Source organism: Pithys albifrons, chromosome 6 (assembly GCF_047495875.1).
Source record: "Pithys albifrons albifrons isolate INPA30051 chromosome 6, PitAlb_v1, whole genome shotgun sequence".
NCBI lineage: Eukaryota > Metazoa > Chordata > Aves > Passeriformes > Thamnophilidae > Pithys > Pithys albifrons.
Window position 1 is genome coordinate 65,407,229 of NC_092463.1, and position 23,793 is coordinate 65,431,021.

The following is a 23,793-nucleotide window of genomic DNA, read 5'->3' on the forward strand; positions in this document are numbered from 1 at the left end:
GTTGTTAGGACAGTGAACAGTTCCATTAACATCCCACTGAAACCTGAAAAAGAAGAGAGAGAAAAAGGATCAGTAGAGTTAAATCATGCAGTAGAAACAATTCTTTCTCTCAAATCAGAACAAACTCACTAAAAGTGAGGGACATAAAAGGAGCAGTTTCTATTTTTGCTGCAGCTGTCGCACATCATGTGAGATTTTTCATATAAAATGTGATCCCACATATACCCTCAAGATGCAACACTTTTTTTGCTTGAAGACATTTCCCCTTGTCCTGTCACTCCAGGCCCTTGTCGAAGGTCCCTCTGCAGCTCTCTTGGAGCCCCATTAGGCACTGGAAGAGGCTCTTAACTTCTAGTGCACAATGCCAATTCCCTCTATTAATTCTTGTCCCTTTGGTAAACAGAAAGCTTCAAAGCAATTGCAAACAATCTCCTGTTGGAAGCAGTCAGTGCCCCCTCAGCCTTCAGGGTTCTCCATGGCCTGATCCTACAATATATTCACATGAATATTTGGTGGTCCAACTAGTCCATTGAAAGAGACAAACTTTTCTGTTTCAGGAAAGCAAATTAAGGCGCTTGATCTCTTAATATTCACTAGAAGGAAAGCACAGCTTTGTGTGCACGTGTTAAACTCCAGACTGGCAAGGTGGGCTCCTGCCAGTCCCCAAACCACAGGAGCCAGACACCATCTGGGATGCTCGAGGACATGGAGACACCTGGCCAGGGCTCACAGGCAGGCACAGCCGGCAAGGGCTGAGCAGCACCAGGGCAGAGCCCACCCAAGCCTGGTGGCCTCAGCTCCCACCAAAGCCTGGTGGTCTCAGCTCCCCACGGGGCAGCAGCTCTGTCTGAGCCTAGGAGCTCTGTCTGAGCCCAGCATCCCCACGGGCCAGGGTTCAGCAGAACCAAGTGCAAGGCAGTGTGTTCTTGCTGCTTGGAAAGCCAGTGGGATCCTGGGCTGCATCCAAAGGTTAAAGAAGGGGATTTTCCCTTTCTGCTTTTGTGACATTCAACCTGGAGAATGGCGTCCAGTTCAGGTGTCCTCAACATAAGAGGGACATGGAACTGTTGGAGCAAGCCCAGAGAAAGCCATGATGCTGATAAGAGGACTGGAGCACCTTTCCTACGGAAGTGGGCCAAGAAAGGTCAGGATGTTCATCCTGGAGAAGTTCACGTGGAGACCTCAAAGCACCATCCAGTACATGAAGGGGACCTGTGGAGAAGCCAGGGTGGGACTCTGTCAGAAACTGTAGCAATGGGGCACAAATTGAAAGAGAGGGAATTCAGGTTACTTGTGAGGGAGAAATTCTTCCCTGTGAGGGTGGGCAGGCCCTGGCACAGGGTGCCCAGAGCAGCTGTGGCTGCCCCATCCCTGGAAGTGTGCAAGGCCAGGTTGAATGGGGCTTGGAGCAACCAGGGCTGGTGGAAGGTGTCCCTGTCCATGGCAAGGGGCAGGAATCATAGAATCATAGAATCGATTGGGTTGGAAAAGAGCTCCGAGATCATCGAGTCCAACCCTTGGTCCAACTCCAGTCCCTTTACCAGATCATGGCACTCAGTGCCATGTCCAATCTCAGTTTAAAAATCTCCAGGGATGGTGAATCCACCACCTCCCTGGGCAGCCCATTCCAATGCCTGATTTCTCTCACTGCAAAGAATTTTTTTCTGATATCCAACTTAAATTTCCCCTGGCAGAGCTTGAGCCCATCGTGCCCCCTTGTCCTGTTGCTGAGTGCCTGGGAGAAGAGACCAACCCCCACCTGGCCAGAACTTCCCTTCAGGGAGTTCCAGACAGTGCTGAGGTCACCTCTGAGCCTCCTCTTCTCCAGGCTAAACACCCCCAGCTCCCTCAGCCTCTCTCCACAGCACTTGTGCTCCAGTCCCTTCACCAGCCTTGCAGCTCTTCTCTGGCCCCACTCCAGCCCCTCAATATCCTTTCTGAACTGAGGGGTCCAGAACTGAACACAACACTCAAGGTGTGGCCTCCCCAACACAGAGTACATGGGAAGGGTCACTGCCCTGGGCCTGCTGGCCACGCTAGTTTGGATCCAGGCCAGGATCCCATTGGCCTTCTTGGCCACCTGGGCACACTGGTGGCTCCTGTTGAGCTTCCTGTCCCTCAGTCCCCCCAGGTCCCTCTGCCTGGCTGCTCTCCAGCCACTCTGTGCCCAGCCTGGAGCGCTGCAGGGGGTTGTTGTGGCCAAAGGGCAGGACCTGCACTTGGCCTTGTTGAACTTCATCCCATTGGGATCAGCCCATCTCTCCAGTCTCTCCAGATCCCTCTGCAGAGCCCTCCTGCCTTCCAGCAGGTCGACACTCCCTCCCAACTTGGTGTCATCAGCAAATTTGCTGATGGACTCAATCCCCTCATCTGAATCATCAATAAAGATGTTAAACAGGACTGGACCCAACACAGACCCCTGGGGAACACCACTGGTGACCAGCTGGATGCAGCTCCATTCACCAGCACTCTCTGGGCCCAGCCCTCCAGCCAGCTCCTAATCCAGGAGAGGGTACACTTATCCAGGCCATGGGCTACCAGCTTTCCCAGGAGTATATTATTGGAGACAGTGTCAAAGGCCTTGCTGAAGTCCAGACAGACACATCCACAGCCTTCCCCTCATCCACCAGGTGGGTCACCTGATTGTAAAAAGAGATCAGGTTGGTCAGACAGGGCCTGCCCCTCCTAAACCCCTGCTGGCTGGGTCTAATCCCTTGTCCACCCTGAAGGTGCTGTGTGATTGCACTCAGGATGAACTGCTCCATAACCCTGCCAGGCATGGAGGTCAGGCTGACAGGCCTGGAGTTGCCAGGGTCCTGCTTGCAGCCCTTTTTGTGGATTGGGGTGACATTTGCCAACTTCCAATCATCTGGGACCTCCCCAGAGAGCCAGGACTGTTGGAAGATGATGGAGAGCAGCTTGGCAAGCTCTTCTGCAGCTCCCTCATCACCCTGGGATGGATCCCGTCTGGTCCCATAGACTTGTGAGGATCCAGCTGGCTCAGTAAGTCATTATATCCTCCTGGAATACGGGAGGGCTATTCAGCTCCCTCTCCCTGTCCACCAGCTCCAGAGGCCAGTTGTCTTGAGGGCCACCTGTCTTATTGGTGAAAACTGAGGCAAAGTAGGTGTTAAGTACCTCAGCCTTCTCCTCATCTTTGTTAACTCTATTTCCCTCCAAGTCCAACAGAGAATGGAGGTTTTCCTTGCCCCTCCTTTTGTTATTAATGTATTTATAGAAGGACTTTTTGTTATCTCTTACAGAATTAGCCAAATTAACTTCAAATTTCACTTTTCTTTCCCTAATTTTTTTCCTGCATGACCTGGCTCTATCTGTAAATTCTTCCTAAGTACCCAGCCCTTTTTTCCATAGTCTGTAAACTTTCTTTTTATCCCTGATTTCCTTCAGAATCTCCCTATTTAACCAAGCTGGCCGTCTTCCCCTCCTTTCAGCACACTGGTGTAGCCTGTTCCTGTGCACTCAAAATTTCCTGCTTGAAACAAGTCCAACCCTCCTGGATCCCCTTGTTCCCAAGGGTTGTTTCCCAGGGCATGCTCTGAACTAGTCTTTTGAATAGGCCAAAATCTGCTCTCTGGAAGTCCAGAGTAGAGGTTTTAATGGTGGCTCTCCTTACATCCCTGAGGATTGAAAATTCTATTATTTCATGGTCACTGTGCCCCAGGTAACCTCCAACCACTCCATCATCCACCAGCCCCTCTCTGTTGTAAACAGCAGGTCTAGCAGGGCCTTACCCCTGGTAGGCTCATTTACCAGCTGATGAAGGAAATTGTCCTCTATACACTCCAGGAACCTCCTCGACTGCCTCTTCTCTGCAGTATGAAGCTCCCAACAGATATCTGGCAGGTTAAAGTCACCCACAAGAACAAGGGCTGGAGATTTTGAGACATCTGCCAGCTGCTTGTAGAACAATTCACCTCCTTCATCATCCTGGTTGGGCGATCTGTAACAGACACCCACAAGGGTGTCAGCCTTGTTGGCCTTGCCCCTGATTCTGGCCCACAGACACTCAACCTTGTCACTGCTGACCTCAACTTCAACACAGTCAAGAGACTCTCTAACATATAAAGCCACTCCTCCACCTCTCCTTCCCTGCCTGTCCTTTCTGAAGAGCTTGTAGGCCCCCATAGCAGCACTCCAGTCATGTGAGTCATCCCACCACGTTTCTGTGACAGCAACTATGTCATAGTTTTCCTGTTGCACTGTGGCTTCCAGCTCCTCTTGTTTGTTTCCCATACTGCGTGCATTGGTGTACATGCACTTCAGCTGGGCCATTGATTTCATTCTCAACTCGGGCTCTACGCCCTTAGGCTTATCTCTGGAGAGCCCAGTTGCCATCCCTTCCCCCTTCAAGCCTAGTTTAAAGCCCTCCTAACCAACCCTGCCAACTTATGGCTACAGTTCTTTTGCCCTTCCTAGGTAAATGAAGCCCATCTGGTTTGAGGAGACTTGGCAACATGGAGTTTGCCCCATGATCAAAAACCCCAAAATTTTGATGATAGCACCATCCCCTAAGCCACCTATGGGTAAGCTGGGCTTTCCTAAACCTCTCCTCATTTAACTCATTCATCCCGCTAGCACAGGAACTGAGGCAATTACTACCTGTGCTCCTGTCCCAAGAAGTGATCGGGTCAGTGCCTTAAAATCTTTTTTAATTACCCTGGTACTCCTTTTATTGATGTCATCACTTCCAACCTGGATCTTTAAAGTCCCTTTCAACCCCTCACCATTCCAGGACTGTCTGATTTCAGGGCACTTTTAGCCACCGAGGCGGCCCTGGAGGTCTGCCCGTCCCAGAGCCCCACAGCCCGGGCGGGGGGCGCTGAGCCCGCGGGGCCGAGTTCCGAGGGCCGGGAGCTGCGGCTGAGGGCCGAGGGCCGAGTTCCGAGGGCCGGGAGCTGCGGCTGAGAGCTGAGGACCGAGTTCCGAGGGCCGGGAGCTGCGGCTGAGGGCTGAGGACCGAGTTCCGAGGGCCGGGAGCTGCGGCTGAGGGCCGAGAACAGAGAGCTGGGAGCTGCGGCTGAGGGCCGAGTTCTGAGGGCCGGGAGCTCAGGTTGGGGGCTGAGTTCCGAGGGCCAAGAGCTGAGGCTGAGGGCTGAGTGTTGAGGGCCGACATCCCAGGGCTGAGGCTGAGGGCTGAGGACCGAGGGCTGAGTTCCAAGGGCTGAGGGCCGGGAGCTGAGGCTGAGGGCTCAGGGTTGAGGACCGAGGGCCGGGAGCTGGGGCTGAGCCGGAGGGCCGAGTTCGGAGGGTCTGGAGCGCAGCCCAGAGCAGGTGCGGGGGCAGGCCCGAGGCGGTGCCGTGCCGCCCCTTGCCGTGCCGTGCCGAGTGCCGAGCCGGGCCGTGCAGTGCCGAGCCGAGTGCCGTGCCAAGCCGGGCCGCCCCCTGCCGTGCCGTGCCGAGTGCCGAGCCGAGCCGCCCCGTGCCGCCCCCTGCCGTGCCGTGCCGAGCCGAGCCGCCCCGTGCCGCCCCCTGCCGTGCCGTGCCGAGTGCCGTGCCGAGCCGGGCCGCCCCCTGCCGTGCCGAGTGCCGTGCTGAGTGCCGTGCCGAGCCGGGCCGCCCCCTGCCGTGCCGAGTGCCGTGCCGAGTGCCGTGCCGAGTGCCGTGCCGAGTGCCGTGCCGAGTGCCGTGCCGAGCCGGGCCGCCCCCTGCCGTGCCGAGTGCCGTGCCGAGTGCCGTGCCGAGCCGTGCCGCCCCTTGCCGTGCCGAGTGCCGCCCCTGCCGTGCCGAGTGCCGGGCCGAGTGCCGTGCCGAGTGCCGGGCCGAGTGCCGGGCCGAGCCGTGCCGCCCCTTGCCGTGCCGAGTGCCGAGCCGTGCCGCCCCTTGCCGTGCCGAGTGCCGCCCCTGCCGTGCCGAGTGCCGGGCCGAGCCGGGCCGCCCCCTGCCGTGCCGAGTGCCGGGCCGAGCCGTGCCGCCCCTTGCCGTGCCGAGTGCCGAGCCGTGCCGCCCCTTGCCGTGCCGAGTGCCGCCCCTGCCGTGCCGAGTGCCGTGCCGAGCCGGGCCGCCCCCTGCCGTGCCGAGTGCCGTGCCGAGTGCCGTGCCGAGCCGTGCCGCCCCTTGCCGTGCCGAGTGCCGGGCCGAGCCGGGCCGCCCCCTGCCGTGCCGAGTGCCGGGCCGAGCCGGGCCGCCCCTTCCGTGCCAAGCCGAGCCGAGCCGAGCGCTGGGCGGCGCGTCCGCGGGACGCCTGGCAAGATGGCGGCGCCGCCCTCAGCGCTGAGCCTGGAGCTGCTGCCCACAGACCCGCTGCTGCTCATCCTCAGCTTCCTCGACTACCGGGATCTGGTGAGGTACGGGCGGCCGGGGGCTGGCACGGGCCCGGGGGGCTCCCGGGGCTCTGCGGGGAAGGGTTGGGCTTCCCCTGGAGGAGCCGCTGTGCGGAGGGCACGGCCTGAGCACCACCTCTCCCTTCCAGCGGCAGCTGCGGGCTTTCCGCCTTCTCTGCTGTGTTTTAAAATCAAATTGAGATGTTTCGTTTTACCCAGAGTGTGGGCAGACCCTGGCACAGTGTGCCCAGAGGACCTGTGGCTGCCCCTGGATCCCTGGGAGTGTCCCGGGCCAGGCTGGAGACACACCTGGGACAGTGAAGATGTCCCTGCCATGGCAGGGGTGGAGGATGATCCATAAGGTCCCTTCCAACCCAAACCATTCTGAGATTCTGTTTTTCTCTCCTCCATTATATGTCGGCTTTGTTTGTACCATAGTGAACCATTAACTGAATTTGTGAAATCAATATTTTTCCCCCTCAAACTCTGTGTATCCATGGGCAGGCAGAGGGTGGTCTTATTGCCAGTAAATATATATCCCGTGGTGTGAGTGAGCTGCTGTTTGGGGAGGACCACACGAAATTCAATAGGGTGACCTTTTGGGGAGAAGAACGTGAGTGAAAGTTGCAGGTGCCTCTTGGAAGAGCTGTGAGTCACAGAGTGAGGATGAGAGGCTTAGGTACAGCCTCACATGCAGGGCAAGCTCTGGCACTGACTGAAATCACCGTTTGAAGTAATTATGAATAAAATAGGATATTGCTCAAATGTGGTGGGGTTTGGGTGCTTTGGGGTTTTTCCCTCATAAATATTTGTCAAGAATGATAAAGACATCATGGGGACTCTGTTAGGATAACAGCAAAAAAAGAAATGAAGTGCAAGCAAAAACTGTAAGAGTTGTTATGGATGGTCTAGTAGTGGTTGCTAATGGTGTGGTAAAGGCAGAACCATTTTTGTTATGTATTTAACAAAAAAAGATGGTTTTTGCTGTGCAAAGTTAACTAAATATTGTGTAGGTGTCTTATTTATTAGGTCAATAATGTCATTTTTGCATAACTGCCTGTTTGTAGCACTCAAAGTGTTAATTGAGGAAATCTCTAAGTTGTTCAGATTTATTTTAGTGACATGTGTATATACTGTGACCATCACAAGCACTACAGTTTCCCTGTATTCCACAGGTTTGTTAATCTGATGTGGCCCTTGAATATTTGGTTACTTGTCAGCTTTTTCATCATTTATGTAATTAGTGAGAATGGCTTTAATTGTCCTTTTATCCCATTTTAAGCCACATGATCTTGTGATGCCAAATTTCCTTCCAGAAATTACAGGCTTGATTGATAAACACCAATACAACAGATTTCTGCAAGGTCTTTGGGATATTTCTGTTCCCCACACCCCATATATAATCTAATATAAAAATAAAATATATAAATATAAAAAATCCCCATGTTGTGACCAAAGTTCCTGCACAGCCAAATGTCAGGGTTTGAAGTGAATGTATTTGTATGGTTGAGGATGCAAAGGGTAATTTCAGGACATACAGAAGAATCATTTTGTTGAGGTTGGTATTGAAACACTAATACAACTGTGCTTTAAACAGCTTATAATAGGTATGGGGGAGGGAAAAAGAGGTTTGGCTTGAACAGGTAAATATGAAAAATTCTGTATTCTTAGTGCAAGATGTTTTCCCCAGCTGATATCACTTTGGCTGATACTACTTACAAAAGACAAGTCTGAGAGTCATCTTTACCTCATTATGTAACTGTGTCTTTCTTGTTTACCAGTTTCTGGACAACAGTGACAAAACCCCAAAAAGCAGGAACTGGAAGCTTAAGTTTGGTAACCTCTTTTGGCGTATTTAGATGTTAATCACAGACATTCAAACATGCACATTGGCTGCTAGAACAAGCTCCCAGAGGAGGTGATGCTGTCACTTCTGAACTGGTGATGTCTTTTGGGGAGTTCTGTTGAAATTTAACTGATCATTCAGCTCAAATGCATCAAGCCAGGAATAACCCAAATGATTTCTGAGGGCTGGTTCAGACCTATATACTGCAGGTTCTTTAATGTTCCGTTTGCAGTGCAGGATGTGATTCCTTTAACTTTCTGAAGTAGCAATGCAATGGCAGGAGCTGATACAGGGATTTCGTTAGGGTGACCTTGCTGTGCTTGTTTGCAGGTCTGTCATCTGTTGTGTTTTTCCTACCTTTGTTTTCTCTGGTTGGGAACTTTGTTGTTTAAACAACTCAAAGTGGAAAGTAACTTTGTAACATTCAAACTGTGCAGTTTCTGTAGCTTTCTGTGGGAAAGGTAAGGTAGAGCCTGGCAGTGCAGGTAAGAAAGGGATTTAAATCGTGGCCAGCCAGGGCTCCTGGAATGCTGGCCCCTGGAGGAGTGGCGTCCTGCTGGAATCTTTGAGGCACTGCTTATGGGGGTGTAGGTCTGCAGGGTGACCTGCTTTACAAAACCACTTTGTAGAAAAGTAGTTCATGACTTACACAGCTCTAATGAAGACTTGTAACCATTGTAGCACAGCTCTAAAAGGACAGCTAGCTGCCTTTCAAGCTGCAGTTTTTTCAGGAGAATGCAATGTACAATATCCTGGTCAGTGTTCATCCCTGACTGTTCTGCTGCTCTTCTGCAATCAAATGTAATGATTTTATATTTATAGTTGCTGCTATTTAAATCGAAGATTGAATCAGCTAACAAGCCATGATCCATTGTGGAAAAGACACTGCAAGAAATACTGGCTTATTTCAGAGTAAGTGGGGTTGTTTTAAGCCCTTTTTTTTCTATGAAAATGAATAAATTATGTAAAAAAGCTTCATGAACGTGTGAGGATTAAAAAGTGTTATGGGTGGGTAGAGAAGGGGTGATGTGGAGACTTCTCAATTGTTACATTTTTATTTAGGTGCTTGAAGCTGTACTAAATCTTGTAACTTCAGCTTTCTGGTTGGAGGGAGGTGTTGGAATATCTCCTAACAGAGCTGCAGTGCCTGCAACAATTTGGAGCAAACATCCTTTGTCATGTGTTAGTCAGCACTTTTTTGACAGCCTGTCTTCCTGTAGCCTGTGAGGAAAACAGAATATACAGGAATTCCCTAAGAAAGTCACTTTCCAGATCAGTGCACAGAGTTCTCATTTAACTCTCTGGTTCACTCCTTAATCCTTCTTAGTGGGTAAATAAAGGAGTTTGTGACTAATGCAGTAGATAAAAACTGTGCGTGTGAAATGGGATGTGAATTAGCTACTCACCACTTCTGAGACTCACACAGACTCTGTTTGGAAGGCATTCTGTGTAAAGGAGTATTGTTTCCAAATTTTCCCCTAAGTACCCCAAATGTTTCCTGATTTGCTTCCAACTTGCTGTTGAATAGATGCTGGAATTAATTGAGTTTGTGTAGCTTCACAAAGTGTTCCTGGGTTAACATTCCTCCCCCTGTTCCTGCCAAGTAACAAACACCAACCCCTTGAGTTTAGAAGATGGGCTTTTCAGGCTGGTGTTTGAACTTGTTTTCTTCATGTCCACTTAGTGAGGAGAAAAGCCGACGGAATGAGGGCTGGAAATCCATTTTCACCAGCACCTACTCCGACCTGGGGAGGTACATCCGCTACTATGCCACCCTGAAGAAGGCCTGGGATGACCTGGAGAAGTACCTGGGACAGTGGTGTCCCCGGATGATCAGCTCTTTGAAAGGTACTGTTCCCCCTGCTGGCTCCCCCGGCCTTGCCTGTCCCTGACTTTGCTGCTGCTTTCATGGAAGGGTGTGAGTCCTGAATGGCAGGTCCGTGTGCTTTCCCTCCCCCAGGCACTGCAGGCACAGGCCTTGCCCAGGTACTGCTGATCCATCCAGAGAATGCTTCCTTTCAGAGAAAAAAGCAGCATTGTTTATTTCCAGTGATCAGTGTGTTGTCTTTGTGTCTGGAAAATCAGGAGTTGACTTTCACCACTTTTGTCTTTGGTTGCTATGCCTGATTTTTTGTTTGTGTTTGTTATTTGGCAGGAACAGGAAGGCAGAATGTTAACCCAGCTGATTTTTGCTAGAAGTGAGGCTGTGGAAACCACCTAAGTGTTCGTGGGAGTGCAAGAATAGTTACTCTCCACACCTTTTTGTTGTTGATATGACAATCCCCTTGTTTAAACCCATTTTTTGCTTCAAGTTCCAGATGAGTGGTGGCTGCAGCCAGCGTTTCTTTGTTACTGATTGAAATGGAAACAGAGAGAATGATGAAAAAGTAAAATCAATATTGCTTGGAGGTTGTAACCAGGACCCAGTTAGCTAATGACAAATTGTGGGGGAAAGGTTCATTTCACTGTATAAATCCTCTCTGCTTAAGCCAGGCCTGTTGAGATTTCACTGGATGGAGATTGGTGCTGTATTAAGTAATGAGTTCATGTAATCACCTTCCTTCCAAATGTACGTACTATTCATTCTGTGCCACCCAGCATACAGTCAAGTCACCAGATACTGACTTGAGTCCATGCTTTTGATCAAGGCATTACAAACTCCATGCTTTGTGTTGGAAATACTTGAACAGCATTTGGTGTGTCTCCAGAGAGCGTGAAGGAGGAAGATCTGGATGCGGTGGAGGCACAAATACGCTGCAAGCTCCCGGATGACTATCGGTGTTCGTTTCGCATCCACAACGGGCAGAAGCTGGTTGTGCCTGGGTAAGGAGAGAAAACTGCTCACCAGGTTATTCATTCCTGTTGTATTTCTTGGACATTTTATTTATTCAGGAGGTAAAATGTCTCCTGAACAGGATAAATGTATCTGAATTTAAATGTATCATAACCGAGTCACTGCTGATGTGACACTTCTGGGGTTGGCTGTCTGCTAACCTTGGAAGTAACTGAAATCACAGTGTAGATTTCTAATTGCTAAAATTGCTCTTACACTTTCCTTTTTCCTAGTGAAAATCCTATTCATTTTTTGTAGTAGCTCAAACTTCCAGCTGTTATTCTTTTAATTATACCACTGCAAGTTACTCACCCTGAAGTTTTGCTGTGTATTACAGAAGTACATTGGCCTCTTGCTCTCCTCAGACCTCATTCTTTAATCCTTTTTCTCCTTTAAAATGGCAAGGGAATAATTTTTAAACTAGGTAGTCATATTAAGTGGAATCAAAATGTCAGCTCTGTAAGTTAAGTTTCTCAGCAAATTTTACAATTTTGTGCAGTTTCAACATAAATCAGGAATGAAAGTGATTCGGGACTGGTTGTCACTGTCAGGTGCTCAGGTTTCTGTGTTTGGATGTTGGCACCCCTTGTTAAACTGCAGAACGTGCTGATTCCAAACATGAGAAAGTCATGGAACCTGTTGCCCAAGAGGGAATCAGCCTGTGGCACAGTGACATGTGGCAGCTTGCACCCGAGTCACTGCTTTCATAACACCACTGAAAGCTCTGCATCTGCAGGAGTTTGCATCTAATTTGCCTTGCACTGGTGTGCTCAGCAGGGAGTGTGGGTGTGGAGGTGTACACTGCAGGGTTGTGTACTCCTCTGGCTGCTAAGTACACTGCCCTTGGATATGATCACTTTGATCATGTTACCTTTTTTGATCATTCTTACATTGAGTCTGGAGTGCTTGGGTTTCTTACTTTCACTCTGGCTCCCTCCTAGCCCAACATTAACCTTACTTTCCAATGCTCATCTCCACTCCCAGTGTTCAAATTAGTACTACTTCTTTCCAAGTGTATATGTTCTTATATTTGAGAGACTGCTTTTATTGATTCAACATCACTTTCTTATTGTCAAAAATGAATAAAACCCCCATTCTTTGCTGTGATGCTTACAGAAAGCTAGAGGGAAAAAAGTAGACAGTTGATGGCCTTGCCATGTCATGTTGATGAATAGTGTCTCATTCTTGCCTTGAATGTATGTTTACTTGTTTTAGTTTTATACTGAGATTAGAATCTCTCTGACTCAGGGGTTGTTTTGCTTCTCAACGTTTTCTCTGAAGCACAGCCCACCTTTGCTCACTGTAATGTTGATCCCTGACTGTTCCCATAGCAGCTTGGTATTGATTATTCCGTAGGAAGATCGTGGCTGCTTTGATAGTATTGCAATGAAGTTGTACAAAACCGGAGATACAGAGCGCTGGTTATCATTTTATTTCCCCAAAGGTGCCAACTTTGCCCTGTGAGTGGCATCCTCTTGTTTACCTGGTCTGTGTTTGCTGTTTCAGTCTGATGGGAAGCATGGCACTGTCCAACCACTACCGCTCCGAGGACCTGCTGGACATCGACACGGCAGCTGGAGGCTTCCAGCAGAGGCTGGGGCTGAAGCAGTGCCTGCCCCTCACCTTCTGCATCCACACTGGCCTCAGCCAATACATGGCCCTGGAGAGCGTGGAGGGACGAAACAAATACGAGATCTTCTACCAGTGTCCAGTAAGGAACATACACTTCTGCTTGCCAATCTGCCTTTCTAATGATTGCTGGGGCCCCTTTGTGTGTTATCTGATATCTGCAATGTTTTAGGTAGAGAAAGTAGAGATCACATTAGCTTGTTACTTGCCCCTGAGTTGCCATCTGGTTTTTTTCAAAGCTCATAAAATGGAAGTTGTTAACTTTCCATTTCCATGAAATTGTTAATGGATATAACATCTGCTATAGGGTCATGATGGTGGGTTAGGCTCATCCTCATTGGAAGGTACCAGTTTCATTTGCTCACTCTTTGGCAGGTACATACACCTGTACACTCCCTGTTGCTGTAAGGAAGAAAAGACCTGCTGACTTCCCTCCATCACCTGTCCTCAAAAGAAAGTGGGATGTGTAAAGGATGTTGCTTATAAAAAACATAGGGATCTTCATCCTGTTGTGGAGTTCATGGCAGTTTGTTTTCAAAGCAGGTAGCAGTGACATTTCTAGGGATTGTTTAATAATGGAACACTTGAAGACTGTTAAGATCCCCCTTTATATTATGCCAGGTATTTAAACCTTCTGATCCTGCTTGGGATCTTAGAAGTTTACTCAAACATTTATATTTGGTTCGTCTGTGAACAGCCCTGCTGTGTTTAGCAGCCAGATTTTAGGTTTAGTGAATATAGGGCAAGTATTCCCCATATTATATTTCAGGTGATGAATTTTAACATTGAAAGTCCAATGCTTTCTTTCTAATACATTCTTAAACTTTCTTTTTTAGGACCAAATGGCTCGAAATCCATCTGCTATTGTTATGTTCATTACAGGTAACACTTCAGATAAATACTCTCTACTAAAGCTTGTCCTCCTGTGTGTCTTTTATACAAATCAGTCAGTTTCTAACCTGTCTAACAGGGTGAGCAAAACCATTGCTAGCCATCATGGGGTGATGTCAGCACTTCTTAAATGCAACACTCAAGTGGACAGAAAGATTTTAATTTATTGTATTATAACCTGGTCGTTTTTGCAACCATGAGAGAAGTTGAAAAATCTGGTAATTCTGGTTATGTTGAAAGCAATTCCTTTCAGTGGCAAAGGAGACGTGTAACAAATGTCATCAAAATTAATATTAAAATTTAGCCTTGCACATTTGTTATTCTAGTGAGAAACAACTCTAGGCAATGCTATACCATTGCTGGTTTGGGTTGAAGGCAGTCAAACTCTTAGCCCTGTTAATTTGGGGAAACCTTTCTAGGTGATGCTGCTCTTATGGAATTGAGTCAATGTAGGATGATCCAACATATTTAAAAGTGTTCCACTTGGCTGATAGTTAATCTTGGCTTACCACAGGGTGGAGGTAAAGTTTCACACACAGCATTTTTCTTGGCATTTTGAAGGTGGCAGGTAAATCGATCCAATTCTCCATTTGGAATTACTTTATACAAGGTTTGCATTTTGTGGATTAGTGGTAGAAATGAGGATAATAAACATGGAGTCCCTTAGACTTCCAAAAGATCAAAGGACAGCACACAGAGCTCATGCTCAAAGGAAGAAGTGGTAAGTACACTTAATCTAACAGGAGTGGGAGCACTTGATAACATGTCAGTGAAGGTAAGGATAAGAATTTCTTGGTATTTCAGATTAAATCCGGCTTTGAGTCACAAATATTGACAAGCAGTTGAACTCTGTACTTTTCTATTGAACTCTATTGCCATGCTTGGAAGTTTTGTGACTGAGAAGTTCTGTTCCAGAGAGCTGGTGTGTGAAACTCTCTCTGAGATTTACATGTGGCAGCCTGAGTGTCTGTTAGCAATCAGGCTGTTCCAAGTAGTGACTGTGGGTGTATGGAAAGCTGTTCTCAGACAATGGCTCCAAGTGTATGAAAGTCCCAGGCACTTTGGAATGACACACAGCCTTAGTCTTCTGAGGTTGTAGCAGAAGTGTGGGCTGTGTCTGTGACTTAGCCCTCCTTTCAAGGAGAGGAAATTTTGCACCTTGCTGGCCTGTTCCTTAGAAACTACTCATATGGAAAGCAAATCGTGAGACCATGACTGTCATGTGCCATACTTAGTTACGAGGTTCCTTGTTGGCTGTGTGATTTCTGGAGTATGCATCCTTCACTCTTAGTTCTTCATTGGATCTTCCAAATTATGCTTGTTGGTAGGATGAACTGGAATATTGACTGACTCATCTAAGTCAGTCTGAGAGTTTGCTATAAAAATAATCAAAGCTTTAAGCATTTTCCTTGAAGTATTTACTGTAGTGTGCCTAGTGGTATATTTGCCTGTCCTTATGAATGCTTTTCCTCTTTGGCATGTAGGTACATCCTACTTGGAATGGTTTACATCCTATGTAAACAAAGTTGTAACTGGAGATTATCCAATCATCAGAGACCAGATTTTCAGGTATTGTGACTGAAATTTGTAACCTCAGTGCAAGGTTTTGATGCTGTCTCTAGAATTCTGACCTCTTCCCAAGAAGTTTTGGGTATCTGAGACAACAGCTGGTGGAGAGAGGAAAGAGCACATAAAACTTAATGAAAATAAAGCTGTAAAACAGAATGCTTAAAGCAGCTTTATTTTTTCAACCAGAAGCTTCAAAGCTTTTAATGTTGAATTAGTGGGAGCAGAATTTTGCATTTTAAGTGATCTGAGGTTTAGTGAGGTTTAGCATGATACCTATTCTGAGTGCCATGAGTGTTGCTGCTGCAGGACTGTTCTGAGTTATTAAAAAAGCAATTGTTTCAGCAAATTGGCCTTTAAAATAACACTGTTGAACATGTAAATAAACAGGACTTGTTCTGGTGTTTGAATCTTCTTGCAGTTTCTCCTAAACGCATTCAAAAACCTTAACTCTGTCCCACTGGGATGCTGCAGAACCAAGTTCTTGAGCTGTAAATTAATTTGCTGTTAGACTTTCTAGGTTTTGTTTTTTAAATAGCATGGCACAACCTTATTAAACAAGTATGTTTTCATTGACTTCAGATCAAACAATACCCCTAACTTCCTGCAAGTGTTGATGGAAGTTCAGAAAGATCCACAGCTCTGTGTGGGCTCAGGTGATGGAGTATTACACATCATGAAGTCACTGCACATATCCATCCTTTATTTTACTGCTGAAAAATGACATTTAACTTAGCATCACAGTGTTCCTATTAGTAATTAACTAATTGCTTTGCATGTATATTTTTTGTATTGAATGTGCAGTTAATGTTTCCCTCTCTGCAGGTATGTGCATGATAAAGACTGTGTTGCTACCACAGAAGATATTACTGTGTCTGTGTCCACCTCTTTTCTACCTGAACTCAGTTCTGTACATCCACCACATTATTTCTTCACTTACAGAATCAGGTAAAAACAACAACTGAATTATTTCTTGTCACACAGGATAGACCTGTGGAGTTTTCAAAGCATCAGTTGTTGCAAATTTATGCACAGCATTCAAAACAGTTCTAAAATGAATAGGATGTGCCCAGCATGCTGTACTTCAATATAAAACATGCCAAAACATGACCTGGTCAGGTACACAAAGTATCAGTCAAGGTGGTAATTAGCAAAGTACAGTGGGAGGTGAGAGGGAAAGAAGTTACAAGTGTCTCTTGTGATTTAGAAAGAGGTAAATAACAACAGATAGTGAACCAGGGGCATGGAGGTGAATCCTGCCAACTGATTCAAGTTACTTTACCTCAGTGGGTTTTGTTTTCCCTGCCTACTTTGAGATTCCAAGGGCACTAAAGCTTTCCTAAGGTGTGTAAAAGCAGTTCCATAAAGTGTGTTGTTTGGCTTCTAGAATTGAAATGTCCAAAGATGCTCTTCCTGAGAAGACTTGTCAGCTGGACAGTCGATACTGGAAAATAACAAATGCTAAAGGGGATGTGGAAGAAGTCCAAGGTCCTGGAGTAGTTGGTAAGTGAAGGATTGCTTTTCCTAACCTAATGCAGTATTTAATGTACTTATTACAAAAAAATCTGTTAGTAGATTTTAGTCAGGGTAGTAGTTGTATGGTTTGTATCAAAATAATTTTGTTGCGTGAGAGAAAAATACATGTATTTTTCAATCTGTTTTGGATTGAAAGGTGTTTTTGTGAGGGATATCTGCATGTCCTTGTTAACCACCCTTCAGATGGTTTTTCTGAACATCAGGAATTGCTGGGAGTCGTTTGTGCATTCCCTGGAATATAAAATGAACTGCCTGATTATGTTGTGGAGTGCAAGTGCAAACTGCTAAATTGTAGTTCTACTTCAGTCCTTATGATTTCTATTTAATATGTGATCAACAGGGGAGTTTCCAATTATCAGTCCAGGGAGAGTCTATGAATACACCAGCTGTACTACATTTTCCACAACGTCTGGATACATGGAGGGGTATTACACCTTCCATTGCCTCTACTACAAGGACAGGTTCTTCAATGTCACAATTCCCAAATTTCACATGGTGTGTCCAACATTCAAAGTGTCTTCAGCATGAATGGTGAGTGGGGATGCAGTTTTCAAAACAGCTCCATACAGAACATGAATGGTACTTCAGGGCCTTTAATCTGTGCCTACAAACATGATACTGCAAGAGCTCTTTGAATTTCAGAGTTCTTTAAAATGTTCTTACCTTGGAAGGATGTTGGAAGTGTGGTCTGTAGGCCCACACTCATCTGTTTTAGCCATAGTAATGTGTGTGCTTCCTTCAGACAAGTTCCAGGTAATGACAGTTTAAAAACTGTGTGGTCTGCAGGATGTTCATTAGTTCTCACTGAAAGTGCATTTTGTAAAGTCACTTAATGACTTTGCAAATCACCAGGATGCTTCACATGCTGTTAATTATTATGTAGTTCTAGTTTGGAGATTTCTGGTTAATGATATCACTTCTCCCCTTTTTCTGTCACATTTAGAGAAGAATCCTCGATGTATTTCATCCCTAGGTTTTGTGCAAGCACTGAGTCTTCCCTCAGGGGTGGGCACTGGGCACTGCTTAGGTTTATCCCAGGGTTTTGAGATGCTTTATCCCAGTGTCTCTAACAGGAGGTGCCAGCAGATGTCATGCTTCTAACAGAAAATGGCATCTCTTAACTCCTGCTCATAGTTTTGGGAGCTGTAACCCTGTTCCCTTCAGCTGACTGTACAAATAATTTGTGTTTCTCTGTTGCTCTGCCTCTGTTTTAAAGGTGGCAACAACCTTTTTGTTTTTCAACTACTTCAGTACAAAACAACCTAAGCCCCCAAGAATATCAGTACAGCTGAGATACTAAATTGGGGTTTACATAGTTGTAGGTATGGAGTAATGAAACCTAATGGATATTTGTTTAATCAAATGTGCAAATATCTCCATTGCAAATTACACTCAGTAATTGTGAGGAGCTGTTTGCAGGACACAGATCCCAATGTCTGCCTCAGTTCATTGACGTGGTAATCCAGACCAGATTTTTCTAGGCAGCTGGTAGTGCTTTCTTATAACTGGAAGAGGAGGTTTGAATTACATATGGGTGTGTTTTGCATTAGGAAACAAATCCTGATGAGCCTGCAGTCGATGAAGATAAAGATTGCACAGCCACTGATGACTCTGAAGATCAATGCAGCGTTTTGGACATTCCTGAGCACTCTGGGTGCTGCCCACGTCGCACCCAACGAGATTTTTTCCCAAAAAATCTGTTTGCAGAAGCTGAACTCTTTGGCTGGTGCATAAGAATATTTCTGACTATTGTAAATGAACTCTCTGTTGTACACCAGGGCAACAAGCATGAATATTGGTGCCAGTTCTCATAACCATTAGAGTATCACTTTTTTTTCGCCATGACTTGGAAAGGGGGGTGGAGGGTGGGGCAGGGGAATATGGGAAGGAACAGAAAGGTCTTTGGGCTTTGTTCCCTTTTTTTCTGAAGTGTGAAAGAGCTTGATAGTCCAAGTTTTGAACTGTTGCCTATTTATGATGATACTGCAAATACAGCGTGGGGGTTTTGGTTTTATACAAACATTTAAAATTAGCATTTAAAAGCAGCAATAGACAAGATGGCAAAAAAGGTCTATCCTGTTGTCCTTTCTCCTGAGTTAACTAATGGGATACTAAGAATGAAACTGGCAATTTGGTCTGTATATCCCATTTGGGTGAGTTGAGGTGCTCTTATGCTAACTTTTTTTTAAATTAACATAGAAAGTTCCAGTCATCAAGTTCATAAATTAGGAGTGAAACTGGACTTGTTTTCAGACAATCTGTTTGTCAGCTTAATTTTATGTTAAGTGACTCTGGTTGGATAATGCCTCTGGGAATGTAGTGTCCATGTATGATATGCCACTCATTAACAAGAAACTTCTCAATGACTACAAAGTATGCATTTGTAAATATATTTTGAGGTTTTTTTCTTTATATGATGTTTGCTGTTGTCATAGGCAACACTTTTATGTTAAGTATCTTATTTCCCTAAATCCCCTGGATTTTTGTAACTAAGCCTGAATGAAGAAAGAACAGGAGAAAACAAGGGGTGGGAGGGAGCCTGACAGAACACTAGATGACTAGAAACTTTATATTTAAAGAAGTATCTGTTTGCTTTATAAGTTTTACTTTGTTTCTGTTGTCATTAATGAATAAACAATTTAACTGCCTCCTTTGCTCTCAAGGGCTACATGGGACTGTTCTTGCCAAGACTTGGCCAATAATTGTGTGACAGCATCTTTTTGACAGCCAGAATGAGCAGCTCCTGTAAGGAAAAAGTATGTTCTGATTCCAGCTCAAAGTCTCCATTATTGACTAATTGCAACTCTTTTTTTACAACTGCTGGGCCGGTGCTGGGCCTGGTCCTCCTCCTCTCCTGGGACTGCCCTGTGCATGTGTCCTCTCGGCAGGAATGCTGTGGGGTGACTGACCAAACCACTCCCACACGCTGATTCTACTTCCCTGGAAAATGAAGTCATAATATGGTATGGAATAAAACACTATTGGCTGGGAGGAGCCAGCTGTTGGCTTAGCCCAGCCCAGAGCAGCTGACAGCCCCCAGGCCTAGGGTGACCTTCAGAAAACTCAAATTTAGGCCCACCTAGGTGAACCTATGACACAGGTGTTCAGGCAAACATCTGGAGAAGCAAAACCAACTTGTGTTGTCCCTCAGGAGTGAAATTGCTGGAGTGGTTCCAAAACTGCCATTTTGAGGATGCCTCAGTATTGCCTGGGAGGGCAAGATGTGGTGTCTGTGGTCTAATGCTTTTTCATAGACATTTCATCAAGGATCAATGGGAAAAGATTTTAGTGGAACTAGAACTTTCTCCACGGCTGCTGTCAGTCTGTTGTGTCTTTTTAAGAACAAGATAACCCTAAAGGCTGGAGGCCTTTCCTGGGAGGATTCCTACCAGGACCTGGATGTTCTAGTTCAGTGAAATCAGCTGAAGGGCATGGGACTCTGCACAAACACTGCCAGCTCTTGGCAATTTCACTGCTTTTTTTTATTTTTTAGGGAGTGGTTCTGCTTGGGTCATTAAAGTTGAGCTGTAATTTTTGCTGTCTGTGGGAGAAGCCACGGTACAGGACAGTGCTGTTCCCTCAGCTGCAGTGCTGGGCTGTGAGGCCTCTGCTGCTGGCCAGGAGTGTCTGTGGAGTGAGGAGGGACCCAGGGAGGTGACAGGTTGCAGTTACTGCCCCAAACAGTCTGTGTTTGTAACAGGGAAAAGGTTATTTCTTTGCTCCAGGCAGCTATTTTAGCACAGGGCAGATCCACCTGGAGCTGCCAAAAGCGCTGGAGCTCCTCAGGGTTGCATCTCTTCAGCCCACCCAAAGCTGAAGGGGTGTCGTGTGACTCACAAAGTCAATGGGAAGTGAAAAGTAGGCAAGGCCATTGAGAACAAGGAGGTAGTGATGTTCCCCAGCACTGCTGGGTGTTGGAATCCTCACTGAGCAGTGGGAGACAATTGAGCTCCTGCAGGTTTGGGGCAGTGTAACCCCAGCATGGTGCATCCAGCTGCCAGGTTCTTCCTAAAGGCACTGTGTCTTGGTTTGAGGGGAAAAACCAGAATGTTCACCCACAAGTGGGGGACGGGGCCTCCTCCACAATAATCACGCCACTCTATCAAATTTAAGAAAAGGAATTTTAATACAAGAAGGATAACTGTTCTTAACTGCTATATATATATATATATAGGTAAACAGACTAGTGCAAACCGCTTCCCCAACACCACAAGAGAAAAAAACAACAACAAAACCCAACAGGTTTTCCTCTGGGAGGAAAGTTATACTTAGGCAGTGTCAGTGTCACAGCCCGGCTGGCTGTGGAGTGAGTTTCCAGTCCCTCTCCAGCGAGACAGACGAGTGGTGAGCTCTCAGATGAACTCTGTGTCTTCCCCCTGTGTTCCTTGTCCAAGAAGCAGAAAATACGAGCGGCCAGAAGCAGTCCTGGGATAGGCAGCAGCAGCAAGCGGCCTGAAGCAGTCCTGGGGCAGGCAGCAGCAGCAGTGAGCGGCCTGAAGCAGTCCTGGGGCAGGCAGCAGTGAGCGAGGCACCAGAAGCAGTCCCGGGGCAGGCAGCAGTGAGCGAGGCACCAGAAGCAGTCCCGGGGCAGGCAGCAGCAGCAGTGAGCGGCCAGAAGCAGTCCCGGGGCAGGCAGCAGCAGCAGCAGCAGCAGTGAGCGGCCAGAAGCAGTCCTGGGGCAGCAGCAGCAGCAGCAGTGAGCGGCCAGAAGCAGTCCTGGGGCAGGCAGCGGCAGCAGTGAGCGGCCAGAAGCAGTCCTGGGGCAGCAGCAGCAGCAGCAGTGAGCGGCCAGAAGCAGTCCTGGGGCAGGCAGCAGCAGCAGCAGCAGTGAGCAGCCAGAAGCAGTCCTGGGGCAGGCAGCAGCAGCAGCAGTGAGCGGCCAGAAGCAGTCCCGGGACAGGCAGCAGCAGCAGCAGCAGTGAGCGGCCAGAAGCAGTCCCGGGGCAGGCAGCAGCAGCAGCAGCAGTGAGCGGCCAGAAGCAGTCCCGGGGCAGGCAGCAGCAGCAGTGAGCGGCCAGAAGCAGTCCTGGGGCAGGCAGCAGCAGCAGCAGGGAGCGGCCAGAAGCAGTCCTGGGGCAGGCAGCAGCAGTGAGCGGCCAGAAGCAGTCCTGGGGCAGGCAGCAGCAGTGAGCGGCCAGAAGCAGTCCTGGGGCAGGCAGCAGCAGCAGCAGCAGCAGCAGGGAGCGGCCAGAAGCAGTCCTGGGGCAGGCAGCAGCAGCAGCAGCAGGGAGCGGCCAGAAGCAGTCCTGGGGCAGGCAGCAGCAGCAGCAGCAGCAGCAGTGAGCGGCCAGAAGCAGTCCTGGGGCAGGCAGCAGCAGCAGTGAGCGGCCAGAAGCAGTCCTGGGGCAGGCAGCAGCAGCAGCAGTGAGCGGCCAGAAGCAGTCCTGGGGCAGGCAGCAGCAGCAGTGAGCGGCCAGAAGCAGTCCTGGGATAGGCAGCAGCAGCAGCAGTGAGCGGCCAGAAGCAGTCCTGGGGCAGGCAGCAGCAGCAGTGAGCGGCCAGAAGCAGTCCTGGGGCAGGCAGCAGCAGCAGCAGTGAGCGGCCAGAAGCAGTCCTGGGGCAGGCAGCAGCAGCAGCAGTGAGCGGCCAGAAGCAGTCCTGGGGCAGGCAGCAGCAGCAGCAGTGAGCGGCCAGAAGCAGTCCTGGGGCAGGCAGCAGCAGCAGCAGCAGTGAGCGGCCAGAAGCAGTCCTGGGATAGGCAGCAGCAGCAGTGAGCGGCCAGAAGCAGTCCTGGGATAGGCAGCAGCAGTGAGCGGCCAGAAGCAGTCCTGGGGCAGGCAGCAGCAGCAGCAGTGAGCGGCCAGAAGCAGTCCTGGGGCAGGCAGCAGCAGCAGCAGCAGCAGCGAGCTGGCTTCTCCTCACCCCCCCCCACACAACCAACTCCCAGCCGTGTGTAGTCCCCGAGAACAAGAGACAAACCTGCCCCCCCCCCAAGTGATCAGCAGTTAACTACTTTTTTGTTAACTACTGGCATGGGCAGTTAGTGGCAGGGGAGAGAATTTACATAATAATCCCAAACTACAACACACTGTCATCCCAGAACTGGGATCATATTGTAACACATAGCATAGGAATGCCCTGCCCTTCAGCTGCTGTCCTGCACGTGCAGCCTCAGTCCTGACTCTGCTACTGGTTAGGACTTCACCTGGCAAGGTAAGATGAGCCTTGTTAACCCTGGCACATCCATCACAAATATGTAACTAATCTCATCCTTCTTCTGCCCATGGAAGAGCCTACACTGACGCTGTCTTTATTATTTGCTCTGTAAGATTCCTTCAGCATTTTCTGGGATTTTGCTGGTTGAATGGTTTCATGGGGAGGACCTTTGGCTATGATTTCCTTGCTGTGACTACATCACATGAGAGAAAAACAAGTAGTGTGCTGGCCAGTCAAAAAAAACCTCCCCAAAAAACCCAACCAAAAGTTGCCGTGCAAGTTATCCCAGTGGTGTTTTGATTTTTCCCCGTAATTGTTTATTTTCTCAGAATTTATGCAAAGGTGAAAAATTCATACCATTTACCTGTGGTGATCCAAATAAATGTATGCTCTCTTGGAGAGACTGGTGACAGATTTTGGGAAGGAAAAACAGGTAAATGTTCAGCTATGGCTGAAGTTTCTTGTTCCCAGTCCCTCATTTAAATGAATGAATAAGGATTTTTTTCCTATGAAGTATTAATGGAGTGGATTCTCATTTAATAAATTGCATCCAACAACCCACAAGCATCTTACCCCTTATATGCCTTTGCTTTTATTTATGGCTTAAACAGAGGTAAAATCTTTTAGACACTTAAATGATCGTCTGCTGATAATCATCTTACCACATCAATAGTATCTGATGTAGGTTCTGAGTGATTTAGAGTTTAAGTTTAGCAAATAAATGGCAGTTTTTGTGTGGTAACAAAATAAATCTAAGATTCCTTTTGAAATAAAGTTGGTAGTTACAGGCATTTCATATTATACTCAAGTCAGGACTCGAGTTTTCTTCCTAAATAGCATTGATCTGAGTCTCTAAATATAATAACCCCCCCACTTTTGGTGTCTGCAACTGCATTTCTGTTGCTCTTCAGTGTTTTTCTAGGTTGCGAATGTTTAGCTCTATATTGGGATGCCTCTGGAGGAAACTGCCACGTTCCATTCCTGGTTTGTTCTAACATTCTCCACTGTTTTCCCTGATCTATTAAGAGAAGGCCCTGGGGAGACCTGAAAGCCCC

General features: G+C 47.6%; 1 protein-coding gene across 2 annotated transcripts; it reads left to right on the plus strand.

Moving 5' to 3' along the window:
• Window positions 1–5,964: 5,964 nt before the first annotated feature.
• On the plus strand, window positions 5,965–19,230 carry FBXO3 (F-box protein 3). Of its 2 annotated transcripts, XM_071559288.1 has the most exons (11): window positions 5,973–6,305; window positions 8,950–9,039; window positions 9,812–9,975; window positions 10,836–10,950; window positions 12,467–12,671; window positions 13,426–13,471; window positions 14,965–15,049; window positions 15,872–15,994; window positions 16,434–16,549; window positions 16,923–17,113; window positions 18,133–19,230. In XM_071559288.1, the coding sequence occupies exons 1-10, from the start codon at window positions 6,211–6,213 to the stop codon at window positions 17,108–17,110; spliced, it is 1,227 nt and encodes a 408-aa protein (XP_071415389.1). In that variant the 5' UTR covers window positions 5,973–6,210; the 3' UTR covers window positions 17,111–17,113; window positions 18,133–19,230. The 2 variants fall into 2 exon arrangements, with proteins under 2 accessions (XP_071415390.1, XP_071415389.1); XM_071559289.1 differs by lacking the exon at window positions 18,133–19,230 and having other exon boundaries at window positions 5,965–6,305; window positions 16,923–17,114.
• Window positions 19,231–23,793: the final 4,563 nt, after the last annotated feature.